Source organism: Zeus faber (genome assembly GCF_960531495.2).
Source record: "Zeus faber genome assembly, chromosome: 2".
Lineage (NCBI taxonomy): Eukaryota > Metazoa > Chordata > Actinopteri > Zeiformes > Zeidae > Zeus > Zeus faber.
The window spans coordinates 44,192,843-44,207,892 of NC_137189.1; the positions used below are offsets into that span (position 1 = coordinate 44,192,843).

Below are 15,050 nucleotides of genomic sequence, written 5' to 3' on the forward strand. Positions count from 1 at the left end.
TCACACGTTGAGTTGAACAGCCCCCATCCAGTAATCATTCACGCACCACTTTTATTTTTTTTTTTTTCCACCAACTTTGCACAATCCCAGAATAGCAGCGCACCCTTCTAAACAACGTGTTCCGCCCGCCCGCCGCCATAAATCACCGCCTCCACGCCCGCGTGACGGTTCGAGGTCAAGCCGGGAGCTCCGTGGGTTTCCATGGCGAGCGGAACGGCCGCGTTTATTTTTCTTTTTCTTAATTAATCTCGGTCTGTACGGCGGACCACCCTTTTTGTGGAACACAGGTGAGAGGAGATCGTGGTTTTCTGTCGCCCCGGTAAGACAAACTCAAAGGCACGTCCAGGATTTTTATTTGTGTCATGTCAGTTTAGTTTGGCGCTTTTGTTTTATTTTTTTTACATTTTTTGGTTATTTAACGAAGGAGTCTCGTTGTCAACACAAACCGTCACCCTGAAGCAGCGTCCTGACCGAGACTCCTGCATCGGTGACCGTTCACACATCGGTGATTTAGCGGCTTTGAAAATAAAGCATGATCGGGGACGGAGCACAGGGGCATCTGAAGTCGGTCGGACATTGACTTTCGGCCCGGGCGTCATTTCTTACGGAAGAATCTGGAAATATCCAACGTTCCCTTGGCGGCCTGGCCTCTCTTCATCTGGCTCCGGTCCTTGGCCTGTCGGGTCGTTCTCTGTGAGGACCGAGGGAAACAGTCATGTGGCCCAGCCGAGTTAAGGCCTTGTGAATACAGTGAACACCTCCACCCTCCCACTCATAACAAACAACAAATAATATCACAACAAATCTAAACACGTAAAGTTTAAAATGCAGTCCTGGTTTTCCCCCAAGTTTTCTGATTAAATGTGTTTTTTTTGTATATTCTGTATATTTGGCGATTTCTGGGGAGCAGTTACGGGTTACGTGTCTTGCTCAAGGACACTCGAATATGCCGCTAAGGCACTGGCCACTAGGGGGCGGTGCATGTACTTTTTTTTTGTAGAGGAAGAGTTTAATCTCGACTGCAGGCGGTTTTTGTGAAAAGACGGTGTTGCTTTTCCTCCGCCCAAGCTCAGCGAACATGGAGGGGCAGGAAACTAGGATTGTTATTTGTCATTGACTGCGGCGAGTACCGACAGACGCCTTGACTGCGGCAGTTTTATTTTTTTATTTTTTATGAGACTATTACTCCCTTTCGAGCCGATGCTGCGAGCGTGTGAGTGGGTGTGTGCGCGTGCACGTACGGCTCGGTGGCAGACCGTGCACAGGGTCTGCAGGTTGTCAAGGGAACACTGTCCGCCCCCGCCGTACACCGGCCGGATGTGATCCACCTGCCAGAAGTCCCCCTCCACCGGCGCACGGATGATCTCATTTAGCTGCGGGGACACACACACACACACACACACACACACACGCACGCAAGCACAAGCAATTTATGACACAGTAAATGTTGCTCCTCATGTTATTTTTATTTCTTTCTTTTTTGTTGACGGCCCCCCTCATACACACATCACATTAGAGTGGGCGTTGCTATTAACGCCTCTATTTGGAGAGCGACGTCGAGTGCGTAGGTGTTCCATTTGACAATAAAGGAAATAGAAATCAATAAAAATTGAACTACAATCATAACACACACCGACACACCTATCATCTCATTACAACGGCACCTGTCAAGTGGTGGGATATATTAGGCAGCAAGTGAACAGTCAGTTCTTGAAGTTGATGTGTTGGAAGCGGGAAAAGTGGGCAAGCGTAAGAGTCTAAGCCACTTTGACAAGGACCAAATTGTGATGGCAAAACAAAACACATGAACATAAGAAACGAAATCACCCCAAACATGGATACATATGCACCAAGCCACCCCAATAAACACCCCCGCCCCGAAAAGAACAGACACACATAAATACCCCTCTCCACATAGACCAGCCCCAAAGCACTCACTGTCAAAACCACACACAAATATATAAACATACACTTATACCAAAGGGGACACACACACACACACACACACACACACACACACACACACACACACACACCTAGTCTGAGGCAGTCAAGTGTGGGACGGTTGCGCATTGATGAGCAATAGTGAATCTCTGTTCCTCTCATCAATCGTGGGGTGACGAGTGTGTGTGCGCGCGTGTGTGTGTGTGTGCATGTGCATGTGCGCGTGTGTTCCGGATAACTGACTGGCCAAATCAACCGGGTGGGGGGGGGGGGGCTTACTCGGATGAAGGCCTTAGTACTGGTGTGGGGGCGGATGGGAGGGTGGGGTGGGATCAATGGGTCCAGCTACCCACATGCCTTTACAGCTCCGATCACCCTGTGTGAGTGTGCACGTATTCCTGGTTGAAAAGCACACAAAGGTCTCTCTCTCCACCCACGCAAATGCCGATCAATCCCCACACACACACACACACACACACACACACACACACACACACACACACACACACACACACACACACACACACACACACACACACACACACACACACACACACACACACACACACACAAAAGACCCAGTATGAAGTCGTTTTTTAGAGCCTGTGAGTACTGAATAATATAATAATGCTCAGCGATTTTGCAGGCCATTTGAGTTTATGGTCACAATTATTACATGCTCGCCCCATCGCAATTATTTGGGTAGATTATAATCTCTTTTTTGTAAAATCGTTTGATTCTGCAATCGTCACTGTCCAAATTCAAGCGAAATTTTACACCGATGTGAGAAACGTCGCGATGAATAGAATGTGAATCAGGTGTGAGGCAAATCGACCGTCTCGCTGAAATTTCACGCCCCGATGTTCAAAGCCAATAAATGTCCCCCCTGCAAAAGTGAGAGTGTATTATTGCGCTATTATAAGAATATACTGTTATAGCTGCAAAAAAAGAAAAAAAAAAAGGCAATTCAACTGTTAATCACAAATTATTTCTATGCCAATTCATTAATTAGAATAATGAAACGTCACCTGCTTGAGCGGCAGCTGAGCCAGCCAGGTGTTATCCAGGATGTCCTTGCGCTGGGAGATGGCGGCGTCTCGAACGCGCAGGAAGAGGTCGCGGGCGGCGAGGCCACATTGCTGGCACACGCCCTGCTCCGCCTCCAGCACCCGAGCTCGCATGTAAGACTGACTGGAGCGGAGCTGGAACTCATCCTGGCACCTGGTGGGGGGGGGTCGGTTTTCGATTGAAGTGTTTGATTTGCACGATTATACCGAAGCCATCTTTAGTCAAAATAAACTGTTGCCCCTCATAAAGTACAGTTCTACCTTAACGGTTCCACCTTAAAAAAAAGGACTTCAGTCTCCATACAGGGCTTTTAACCCTCATTCGTGTCTTCAATATGAATGACGCAATGAGGTTGTTGTTGAATATTAAGCTTTTAGAAATAATGCAACTTAAGGCCTTCCAGAAAAATGATGCATCTACAACATGGAGAGTTGTGTGTTTTCCGATAAAAATGGATGCCGACGCACGTAAATAGGTGCTGGCACGTTTTTTTTAAATGTACTTATTCTGGAATGTTCCTCGCACCTGTGGCTGCAGAAGCGTCCGTCCCAGGCGCCCCCCGCGGTGGGACACACGCCGTGACAGGACAGGCACAGCGGGACGCCCTGGCTGTCCACAGCCTGCAGGAATCCCGCTTGCTTGGAGGAGGACGGGCCTTCGCCGGGAGCCTCTGAGGAAGGGGACCCGGTGCTACCCTGAGAAGACTCTGCTTCTGTCAGCCTAGAGAGAGAGAGAGAGAGAGAGAGACAAAAACTTTTAAATATATTTTCATGTTGACAGTAACAAACAAACTAAAGTATTCCTGTCACATTTTTCCTCTCAGTAATAGTTAAAAAATAACATACATAAACACAAACAATCCAAAATGCAGCAGCAACGTGTCATGACGGTCCAGAGAGCCCCTCTGAAAAAAGAAGTGATCCCCTCTTAGGTGTAAATTTGATTGTCAGGACAGTCTGTGTCTGCAGCGGACATACAGTCCTGATCTGTTTACTCATTCATGTCTACATGATCCTGGCTCTGAGTAGCCAGCGGTGTCACTGCACTTGTCTCCCTGCTTCCCCTCGAGGGAGGTGGTGCCAATACAGCTCTTTAAGTTGAAATTGAGAGGGACAGAAGTGAGATTGCGATAGAGATATGAGAAGGAAGACAGGTAGAAATGCAGTCAGAAATTGATAGAGGATCAAAGAGAATTGTCACTATCGCACGTTCTTGTTAGATGTGATTTAGTCCAAACTTGCGTAACCTGTCTTCACTGAAGTTAGGGAGATGACAGTGAAACAAAGATTAAAACATTTATTATTGTACATTCTCTAATGGTGCTAATACCTCTGAATGAAATAATGAAGTTTGAGTTCTTGAAGGACCTCTGGGGGTCCCCGGACACCATGTTGAGAACCACTCCCAATATACTGGATGTAAACAATATATTTGGGTTAAGGGGTTTAACGTGGATACGTGTGTGTAGCTGTTGTGTAGGAGTACGTATCTATTCCATCACATGTGTGTTCCTGCATGCATTCCTGTGTGGTTGTCAGCTTGGCATAAGGCAACGTGTGCTTTGGGCACGTGCCACAGGGTGCCACCGGGGTGCTAGCAACATGCTGAGGGCGACAGATGGAGCAAAATTCCCCATCCGCCTGGCCAACATGGTTCCAGACTCAGTGAGCGAGAGCGAGAGTGAGAAATAGAGAGAGAGAGAAGGTGATTGACGCAAAAAGCAGCTTGTTCAAATTGTACAGTGTGTGCCTGTGCATTAATACTGATAATAAATACCGATACATAAAAGACAATAATGTTGGTAATACAATCTTCGCATTTTATCCATGTTGTTTACGGTTCCATGATCAATCAAATGTGTTCTTGAAGGAAATGGTTCCCCCCAGGGATTAATAAGAGCGCAATAGCACGTCATTGACGTATTGTGAATAATTTATTTAAGAGCATCCATCCCTCAATAAGTCGCCTGACCTTATCCCATATAGTTTTGTGAGCCCCTTGCACTGCCTGTTGCAATGGATGTATTCTGCCGTTCAGCCTGCTATGTCTTCGACTTGTGTGCGAAAGCGAGAGAGAGAGCGAGAGAAATTGTGCATTTTCTGGTGGTTGCTATGGCAATTTTCTGCATGGGGCAGCTGGCACTGGCATCTTACTGTACACACACACACACACACACACACACACACACACACACACACACACACACACACACACTGAGCCTTGTGCACGAGGTGCATACATGTCTCCATCCTGCAACGCTCCATGGAGGATGCTGGATGATCAAACCGTAATCCTCAAGGATGGTAATAAGCGCATGTAGGACCACCGCGAGCCAGGATGAGCAGCCCCGGACAATCAAGCATCCGTCTTCCAGCCAAATTTTGTTCCTTTTTTTTCCCTCCTCCACCTCTACTGCTGCTCTGTTCATTCATCCTCCGTCCTATCTTACTTAAAAATAGGCAATTCCAGAATTGAAATATTTGAGTGAAGTAGGGAACTTTTTAAAGACATGATTCTCTCCATGACTTCCTCTTGACTTCATTGTAAGAAAGCAATGTTTACTGGACTGTTGTATTAGGCCTGGTGTGGCAGACATCAGGTTGAGGCACGGTCTGCAGGTGACAGCGCTGGTTTTGTACTGCCTCTGTCCCCGCCACCTCCAACAGGGAGCTAACAGGAGGACCAGCATCCGACCAGGTCCCCAGCCCCTCCCTGCACCCCAAAGGAGAATGTCCGGGGGGCAACTGCATCTGGCCCCAGGACCCACGTGGGATTCACCAGGTCCCAAGCTCATCCCCGCGCCCTGGAGGACAATGTCCGGGTCCCGCTGCATCTGGAGCAGTCGTGCCCTACACGTTGCCTTTGAACAGGTAGTTAGAATCAATGGGGAATTGGTTTGCCCAGACGCCGCGCACACTCACCCATATTTGTTGATGATTAGGGGCAGGTCAGTCGAGTGATCCGTGACACTCAGTCACGAGAGGAAATTACCCAGTTGTTGGTTTCGAAAAGCCGCCGCGAAATTCCAGGCGGCTCATCATAACCCAATGGCCGGTTGCCTCCGACATGATAACGTACTGCAGCGGATAATGGCCCGCTTCTATTCGCTTCTATTGGCTGGGCATTTGTGCAGATGTGTGTAAATGGTGCGCTGCATGTCCAATAAGTCAATCCTCCAGCTACACAAACTCCGCCGTTGAGGCCTCTCCCCCTAGTCAAGGCGCCTTCGAAAGACTCGCTCTGGACCTCATCGGGCTGTTAGACCGCAGTGTTCGCGGGTATCGTTCTATGTTGGTCCTGGTGGATTATGCAATCTGGTACCCTGAGATGCTGCCATTGTATAGTATTATGGCCAATACATTGGCGCAGGCACTGTTTAGAGTCATCTCCCGAGTTGAGATTCCGAAGGCAAATTCTGACCGGCAAGGGCATTTCCTTTATGCCACCGACACTTTGGGAACTTTATGAGCTAGCGGCCATCCGCTCAATTCAGACCAATGTGAACTCCTCTTTGGCAGGAGATCCGGGGGATGATGGACCTAATTAAGGAAAACTATGAGGAAGGGCCTAGTATAAGTAAGAACGAAGTTCAGTACATAATGGACCTAGGAGCAGAGCTAAACGCACTGGCTTGTCACGGGAGAATTTGCTCTTCAGTGGTGGTTGTATGACAGAGAGGCTCGACTCAGGCAATTTGCAGCGGGAGACAAGGTGTTAGTGTTGCCCCCTACGTCCGGCTAGAAATTACTGGCAGAGTGGCAGGGGCCCTTCATGGTCACACGGCGGGTTGAGGAGGTTGATATTGAGGTTTAGTGGTCGGACAGCGGCAGGGCGACTCAGATTTATCATCTTTACCTCCTAAAGGTTTGAGGCGTCTGCCTCATGATCAACAGCAGCTGGTGTAACCCGAACAACATCAAGACTCTCTCCTGCTCACCGAACCTGGAACAGCTGACCATCTCATGCCCTCCATACGACCTTCCCCGGGAATTCAGCATGGTCATCATCACAGCCGTATACATTCCAACGCAAGCGGACACCGTCACAGCACAATCGGACCTATATGATTTGTTGTGCAGACTTCAAAATAAACGTCCCAACACGGCTGTGGTGGTGGCTGGGGACTTTAACAGGGAGAACGTTCAAAAGTTCTGCTTAATTTCCATCAACACATCACGTGTGCCACCAGGGGAGAAAGAACTTTGGACCACTACTACACACCGTACAAGAATGGGACAAGAGTCGAGACATCACCAAGGTTTGTACTGCTGGTACAAACCTTGGTGATGTCCCGTCTCGACTACTGCAACGCCCTCTTAACAGGCTTGCCGGCCTGTGCGGTGAAGCCACTACAGATGACACAGAATGCGGCGGCGCGACTGGTGTTCAACCAGCCAAAGAGGGCACATGTCACTCCGCTGCTCATCGAGCTCCACTGGTTACCTGTAGTCGCTTGCATCAAGTTCAAGTCTCTTATGCTGGCCTACAGAGTGATTGCTGGGAACGCTCCCACCTACTTAAATGCTCTTGTAAGAGCACATATTGCCCCCCGGATGCTACGCTCGTCAAATGGGCGTCGCCTGGCTCTGCCGGCCATACAGCCACAGCAATCCAGGCTATTCTCATTTGTAGTCCCACATTGGTGGAACGAGCTGCCAAAAATGACCAGAGCGGGGACCTCCCTCTCTGTCTTTAAGAAGCACTTGAAGACCCAGCTCTTCAGTGAGTACCTCCTGTCCTAACCTACAATTACTTAGCACCACCTAGCAGTATTTATTGTTACACTTATGTTGTTGTTACACTAATCTCTGTCGCAATGTAGCTTGAATGTTATTCTCCCTTGTAAGTCGCTTTGGATAAAAGCGTCTGCTAAATGACCAAATGTAAATGTAAATGTAAATGTAAATGTAAGACCGTCTCAGTCCCTGCTTTCGGGAAATCCAATCACACATCCATCTCGTTACTTCCTGTTTACAGGCTGTGCATCAACCGGTGAACGGTAGTGACGAGGGATGTAAAGCTGTGGTCTGACCAATCAGAGGCCGCGCTTCAGGACGCTCTGCGTGAAGTCAACTGGGACATGTTCCAATCAAGTTCCAATGACGTCAACGAGTTTACGGAAGTAGCTACGAGCTTCATAGCTACGTTGGCGGACAGCATTGTTCCCACAGTGAAAGTTTGGCTATTTCCAAAACAGAAATCGTGGGTCGATAAATCCATCCGTGGCGCTCTGAATGCTCGCACGGCCGCTTACATGGACAACTACAAAGTGGCGTCATACAAAACTACGGAGGGCGGTGAAGGACGCTAAACTGACGTACAGGGACACAGTGGAGCGTCAGATGGAGCAACGGGACACCAGACGCTTGTGGCAGGCGCTGCGGACTATGACCAACCACAGGAGCAGCCCCTCCCCAGCACGAGTGTGGACGCCTCCCTAGCCAATGAACTGAACTCCTTTTATGTGCAGTTTGAGGCTGGCGACAACACCGCTAGCTTGCAGGCAAATTGGAGTTACACCGCTGGGGTTAAGCGTGCACTCTCAGTGTCTGAGTATGACGTCAGGTGGGCTCTGATGCGTGTGAAAACAGGAAAGCTGCAGGCCCAGATGGCATATCTGGGCGAATACTGAAGACCTGTGCTAACCATATAGCCCCAGTGCTCACTAGGATATTCAACGCTTCCCTGACCGAGTCAGTGATCCAGTCCTAATTCAAGAGGTCCACCATCATCCCTATGCCGAAGAACGCCTCTCCAGCTTGCTTGAATGACTACCGTCCGTAGCCCTCGACTCGGTGGGGATGAAGTTCTTCGAGAAGCTCATTAAGGATTACATCAGCGCCTCCCTTCCCCACACCATTGACCTGCGGCAGAACAGATCCATGGACGACGCTGTCTCCCAGGTACTGCACACCACGCTCACGCACCTGTATGGCCGGAAGAGGGCCTATGTGAGATTGCTGTTCATTGACTACAGTTCAGCTTTCAACACCCTAGTCCCCACCAGACTGGCTGTCAAGCTGCGGGAGCTAGGACTGAACACGCCGCTGTGTGCCTGGACCCTGGACTTCCTCACAGCCAGGCCCCAGGTGTTTAGGGTGGGGAGGCACACGTCCAGCTACCTCACCCTGAACACAGGACCCCCTCAGGGCTGTGTTCTCAGTCCCCTACTGTACTCCCTGTATACACATGACGAGGTGACCAGGTCCAGCTCCAACACAATCATCAAGTTTGCTGACGACACCATCATGATGGGCCTGATCAGTGACGACAACAAGAAAGCCTACCGCAAGGAGGTGGCTGATCTGTCCCTCTGGTGCCAGGACAACAGCCTCCTTCAAGTACCCGGGAGTCCACATCACGGAGTCGATAAACCTGGACTATACATACAGACACTCAGGTGAGAAAGGCGAGGCAGTGGCTTTCACCACCTCAGGCAGCTGAAGAAATTCAGAGTCTCAGTGAGGATCCTCAAGTCCTTCTACTGTGGAGCGGTGGAGAGCATCCTGACAGGCAACATCACTGCCTGGTTTGGGAACTGTACTGCTCAGGACAGGCGGGCCCTGCAGAGGGTGGTGCGGTCAGCTGAACGTACCACTGGAACTACCCTCCCCTCCCTGCGGGACTTATACACCGGGAGGTGTAGTAGCAGAGCCCCAAAAAACCGGACCGAACCTGCAGATTAATTCATTTGGTTACCTTATGTTTATGTTGGCCAGCGAGCCTTTTTGTTGGACTGTAAATAAAAACTGGCCTTGTCAGCACCTCACTGCCCAACTGACTGTCTCTCTCCGTGAACCCGTGTCTGTGGAGTCTCCCACACCTGGTTCTTTATTTTTCCAAAATGTTGTTTAAACTTATTGTTTAAAATTTACTTTTTCCAAGTGTGTGCATCAACCGATTTACCCGTCCATCTCTTGATTGATAAATTGCCACCCACTTATCCATCTTGATTCGGGCACTTTGGCCAGTCAGTAGAACAATAATGTCAGAGTGCCTAAAAAGAATAGTAAAAAAAGAAGAAAAAGACACAATTCATTGAAATAAGAATAAATAAGTGAATGAATAAAATAAATACATTAAAAAGAAAAAAAAGTAGCTATCGATCTACCCATCCCTCTATCCATCCGCCCACCCACCCATCCTTCCTTCTAACCATCCACCCATCCCTCTATCCAACCACCCTTCTAGCCATCCATCCATCCATCCATCCATCCACCAACCCACCCACCCTCCCTCCCTCCCTCCCCACCTCTCGGCAGCAGGTGTTGGGAGTGCTGAGGCGGCCGACCTCCTCTTGGCAAAGAAGTTCTCCTTGGTGACGAGGCGGGTGGTGCCCCCCTCCTGCTGGGCCTTCGCCAGCGATGTCTGGGCCACGTCTTCCTTGTCCAGGTACCTGGGGGGGAGAGCAAGAGAGCGAGAGAGAGCGAGAGGAGGTGTAATGGAGATATTTCACACCTTGTTTAACCTTCCTACATAATGAAGACAACAGTGTTGTCTTCGTTTTGTTGTTTTGCAGCAGCGAAGGCCTAGGTGTTGACAGTGGGCGGATCCGCACGGATGGGGTACGCTTGAAGCGGATGACACCAAGACCGCTCCAAAGAAAAACAGTTTGCGAGCTTGTTTTTTTCCGTTTTTAATACAACCTCCAGAGTTGCCGCCGGCGTGCCGCGAATGAGCCAAGATGGAAATAGTTATGGCACTCAAGCCTGGTTCCAGGAACGCATGGGAGAAGGGCTAGAGCGTGACACCACCCAAACGTGTCAAAGCCAAAGTAGATCATATTTGGTTGACAACGGGCATAATACCCTGTCATTACAATAAAATGTCGATAAAAAGTGTTTGAAAAAAAGTCTGGTTTCTAGGAGACTGAGACCCCAAAAACGAGATCCCAACACGGAAAAGTCAAATTGATAATTTGTGCTCCAACTACCTTCAAGTACCATCGACAGTGGTTGCAGCTTTTACTAAAGCTAATTCGCTGTTTTGCATCGTTTGTGTTAATGATTTGTACATCTTTATATATCTGACTATTTCTGTTTCGTATTTTTTGGCTATTTGTATATATATTTGATGATACAATTTTTATCCTTATTCAATATTTGAACTTCATTTTATTCTCCATTTTTCCGAACTCTGCACCTGGCGGAATAAAGTGATTCTGATTAATTTCTTTGAGCGGAATATGTAACTTTTTTTTTAAGGGCGCAGCAGTCCTTTAATGCTCTCACCAGGAGAAGGATCAGAAAGCGTGTCATGTATTAATGGAAACACTTCATGAGTGAGTTAGCGTGTGACGGCTACCGGCCGGCCTCCAAATTTCTCGCCATTCGCCGTCTGACACGTCGCTCGATAACAGCTAATGGTGTGTAATGGCTCAATTCGTGAACTTATTTTGAGGCCGAGTTGCGAGTAGAAATGAGGGAAAAAAATTAAATAAAGCACACGCACAGATGCACACGCACACACACACACACACACACACACACACACACACACACACACACAGTGTATCAAGAAAAATCAATAACTGAGAAAGCTCAGAGGCCTACAGCAAATACGGGGGACAAAAAAATGGAGCGTTTACCGTGTAGAACAATTGTGACACACTTAAGTGCAAGACCTGTTTCACTAATAACGGAGTGATGAGACCGAAACTGGAGGTTAAGTGGAGGTAAACGGTGACGTGAAAAATGCTGCTCTCGGTTTCTCTCATCAGCTTCGGTCCTGATCGACGAGGACAAGGGGAGAAGAGGAGGGGAGGAGATAAGATAAGGGAGAAGAGGGGAGACGGGTGCAACCTCAAAGGGGAGGAGAGGATTCTCTGGGAGACAGGAGGAGGAAGCAGTCAGATGGGCCCTCCACCACCAGAGGAGCAAACTCTCTCCCCCCTCCCCACTCCTCCACTTCAAAACAGCCATCACAGAGAGGGTGGATGAAAGGCATTTTCACCTCCGCGTGTGTGCACAGGTGTACACGTATGCGCGTGTCATGGGAAGTCTGACACGGTTATTTTCTTAATGGTCCCCTACCCTCCAATAAAAAAGCGAATCTATTTAGATTTGATTGCCTCCGCCCGCCCGCCGCCCGCCACACGCACAAAGCTCCCCCCCAAACATCCTTCGCCACGAGCTGAAACCTGAATACGGGAAAAAAAACCAATAAACAAAACCTGAGGCTGAGAGGAAACAAAAAGGACACGCCTCCTGCGAGTTTGGGCTTTGATATTATTTCGGAGGCTGCGGGGAAATCGGGGAGAATTGCATTAGGTCTGGAGTGGCTGAAAAGCGATCGTCCCCGCAGCGGCCCCCTGCTGGGGGCTGGAGGGCGCTGCGGCCTGATTGGTTCTGATTGGAGAATAAATCAGACGCGTGTCAAATCAAGCCGCGCACGCCGCCTCCCACTCGCCCCCTGATTAGGTTCCACGCAAATGAGCTGCCCAGCTGGCTGAGTCACATGCTGACGAACACGTGTGTCTGTGGATTCCGAGTTTCACTGCATATTACATTACATTTCACTGCATATATGTATGGAAGTATGTATATGTATGTGACAAATAAAAATCTTGAATCTTGAATCTTGAATCTTGAGTAACATTCTTTCGCATTTTTTTTTTCTTTTTTTTTTTTTTGTCAAATACGCGCAAATCGACAGAAACTTCGATATAGACGACGTCCAATTCAAAGACATAAGAGCGTGGTCCTGGCCTGAAGACAGATCAGTGGGAGGAATAAAAGTAAAAATACCTTGACACATAATTCTGGTAGAAGTGAAAGTAACATATTGAGACGTTTTTACTTAAGTAAAAGCAGAAACGTTTAAAAGCAAGTGCACTATATTTCCCCGAAATGTACTTAAAGTATAATAAAAAAAGGACTCATCATACCCACAGCCCTGAGACTACGATGCTTAAGTACTTAAGTAGTAACTTTTTTTTCTGCAGATGAGTGCACATGGACATTCTTACTACAATTTACAAGGAAACAGTACTGGTGGCGTCCTAGTTATTTACACGTGCATGGAGATCCTGAATCACGGATGAGGCCCTGGCGGCGGCACCCACCTCTTGGTGCTGGAGTGCGGGCGTCGGGCGGCAGCCAGCGCCTCCAGGCCGAGCACCGGGCTGCGGAAGAGGAGGCTGCTGCGACGCAACAGCCGCTGCTTCATGGCCGTCAGGGCGCTCCAGTCCCGCACGAAGCGCAGCACCTGGGCATGGAATGTTCAATCCAATTATTAAATTTATTTTGAATTTCGGCTTCTTTATTTTGTGTAATTTCAAGATTCAAGATTCAAGATTTTTATTCGTCACTTACATATACATGCTTTCATATATATATATGCAGTGAAATGTCATGCAACGCACCCGGTGACACAATATGTCCTAGGAAAATTTTCTAATAGCCCAAGTAACTGACTCCTACAACGTAATACAGTAAGTCGAATACTTATAGAATAAAATAAAAATATATAGAATACAATAAAATACAATAAAAATAAAATAAAATACAATAAAAATAAAATGAAATAAAATGAAATAGATAGAGGGAATATGCTTATGTATATGGAATAGGCAATTATGTATATACAGATATGTGCATTAAAGTGGCATGTGAATAAAGTGAGGTAGTGTTTGGGATAATACAGCACAGTATACAACAGTACGGCGCAGCAATACGGCATCACGAACAACCCTGAACAGTGACTGCAGGCTTTACCATTTTCTAGTTACCAAAGTTTCAGACCGAGACAACAGGTGATTAGCCACTCGGAAACCAAAGAGCCCTATGGATTGGCTTCTTTGCATCACCTGTTGTCAGCCAATGAGGCCTCACGAAAAAGCTGTCGAATCCATCATACCATAGTCATTCATATCATACGACAATAAAAAACAACAACAAACCACACAGTCTTAATTTCCCCCCTGCTTGTTCATTTTTTGTATTAAATTACCATTGCCCTCTAAACAAATTACAAATTCTATTCCCTCTATTTCAACTTGCATGGAGTCCAGGCCTGCAACAAACACATTTGCGTACGTTGTTTGCGCATATACGCATCCGCACGCACGCGCACGCACGCAGGCGGATACGAGAAAATACAATTTTCCACACGACTGGCCCAAACTTATCCAACCAAACAGTGTTGTGTCATTAGGTGCAAGTGGGAGATCAGCGAAGCTCCGAGATTGGAGATCTGCAGAGTTACTCCCGGGCGCCCCCTCCTCCAAAAAAATAAAAATAATAAAAAAATAAAAACCCTCGGAGGAAAAACTCTCCCGGCAAAGTGAACGTATGCAGTCTGAAGCATCGTGGGGCGGATGGAAAATGTACAGAGCAGTGAAGGTGCGACGCGTCCGGTAAGTTTACTTCTGCCGGGAGGAAAAAAATAGCGTGGTCTCGAAAGTGAGCTCATTGGGCGGGGTTATTCTACCCGGTACCACGCAAAGGAAATACCATCGGGCTGCTTTATTCACTGCTTGCTGAAAAAAAACTCTGCAGAATGAATAACTTCACGGAAATAATAACAGATGGGGTTTTCAAAATCAATCATCTCACTGTTATTGTAACAAAAATATTGGCATTCCACCAAAGATAAGAACTTCACACCGAATGTGTAATTGCACCCAACCGTTGGATTCACCCCCTAGGGGCTGTTGGATGAACTGCGTCTGGGTTTCGCATCACAGAGTATGTCAAGGGAAATAGGAGGGCTGATTGGATATTTACCGGTTAAGCAGGAACTTTAAAACTGCCTTAATATAGAGTTAACAAAGCGCGAACAAAAATAAAGAATAAACACAATTCACCGACAGAACATAATAAGAGATTTATACTGAGAGACAGTGTATGTGGTGACATCCAAGGTTAACGTTAATAATGTCATTACTGTGACTTATTCACCTAGTTTTAAACCCAGCTCCAATAAAAAAACTTAACTGACGTCACATGTCAATAGTGTAGGGTCGGACTGAAAGTTGTGGTAAATGTAGAACAACTTTAACGCATCCCAGAGCCTTGAACAGACGTGCAAATTCAGCA

The 15,050-nt window shown here is 47.6% G+C and overlaps 1 protein-coding gene across 2 annotated transcripts in view; it reads right to left on the reverse strand.

Moving 5' to 3' along the window:
* Window positions 1–348: 348 nt before the first annotated feature.
* The window catches only part of zranb3 (zinc finger, RAN-binding domain containing 3), a 77,324-nt gene continuing 62,622 nt past the window's right edge, over window positions 349–15,050 (reverse strand). For both annotated transcript variants that reach the window (XM_080022170.1, XM_080022169.1), the window contains 6 exons: window positions 13,076–13,218; window positions 10,265–10,408; window positions 3,538–3,732; window positions 2,973–3,165; window positions 1,242–1,373; window positions 349–691 (listed from right to left, as the gene is read on the reverse strand). In XM_080022170.1, the coding sequence (XP_079878296.1) occupies window positions 596–691; window positions 1,242–1,373; window positions 2,973–3,165; window positions 3,538–3,732; window positions 10,265–10,408; window positions 13,076–13,218 (903 nt within the window). In that variant the 3' untranslated portion in view covers window positions 349–595. The remainder of the gene's footprint in view (window positions 692–1,241; window positions 1,374–2,972; window positions 3,166–3,537; window positions 3,733–10,264; window positions 10,409–13,075; window positions 13,219–15,050) is intronic.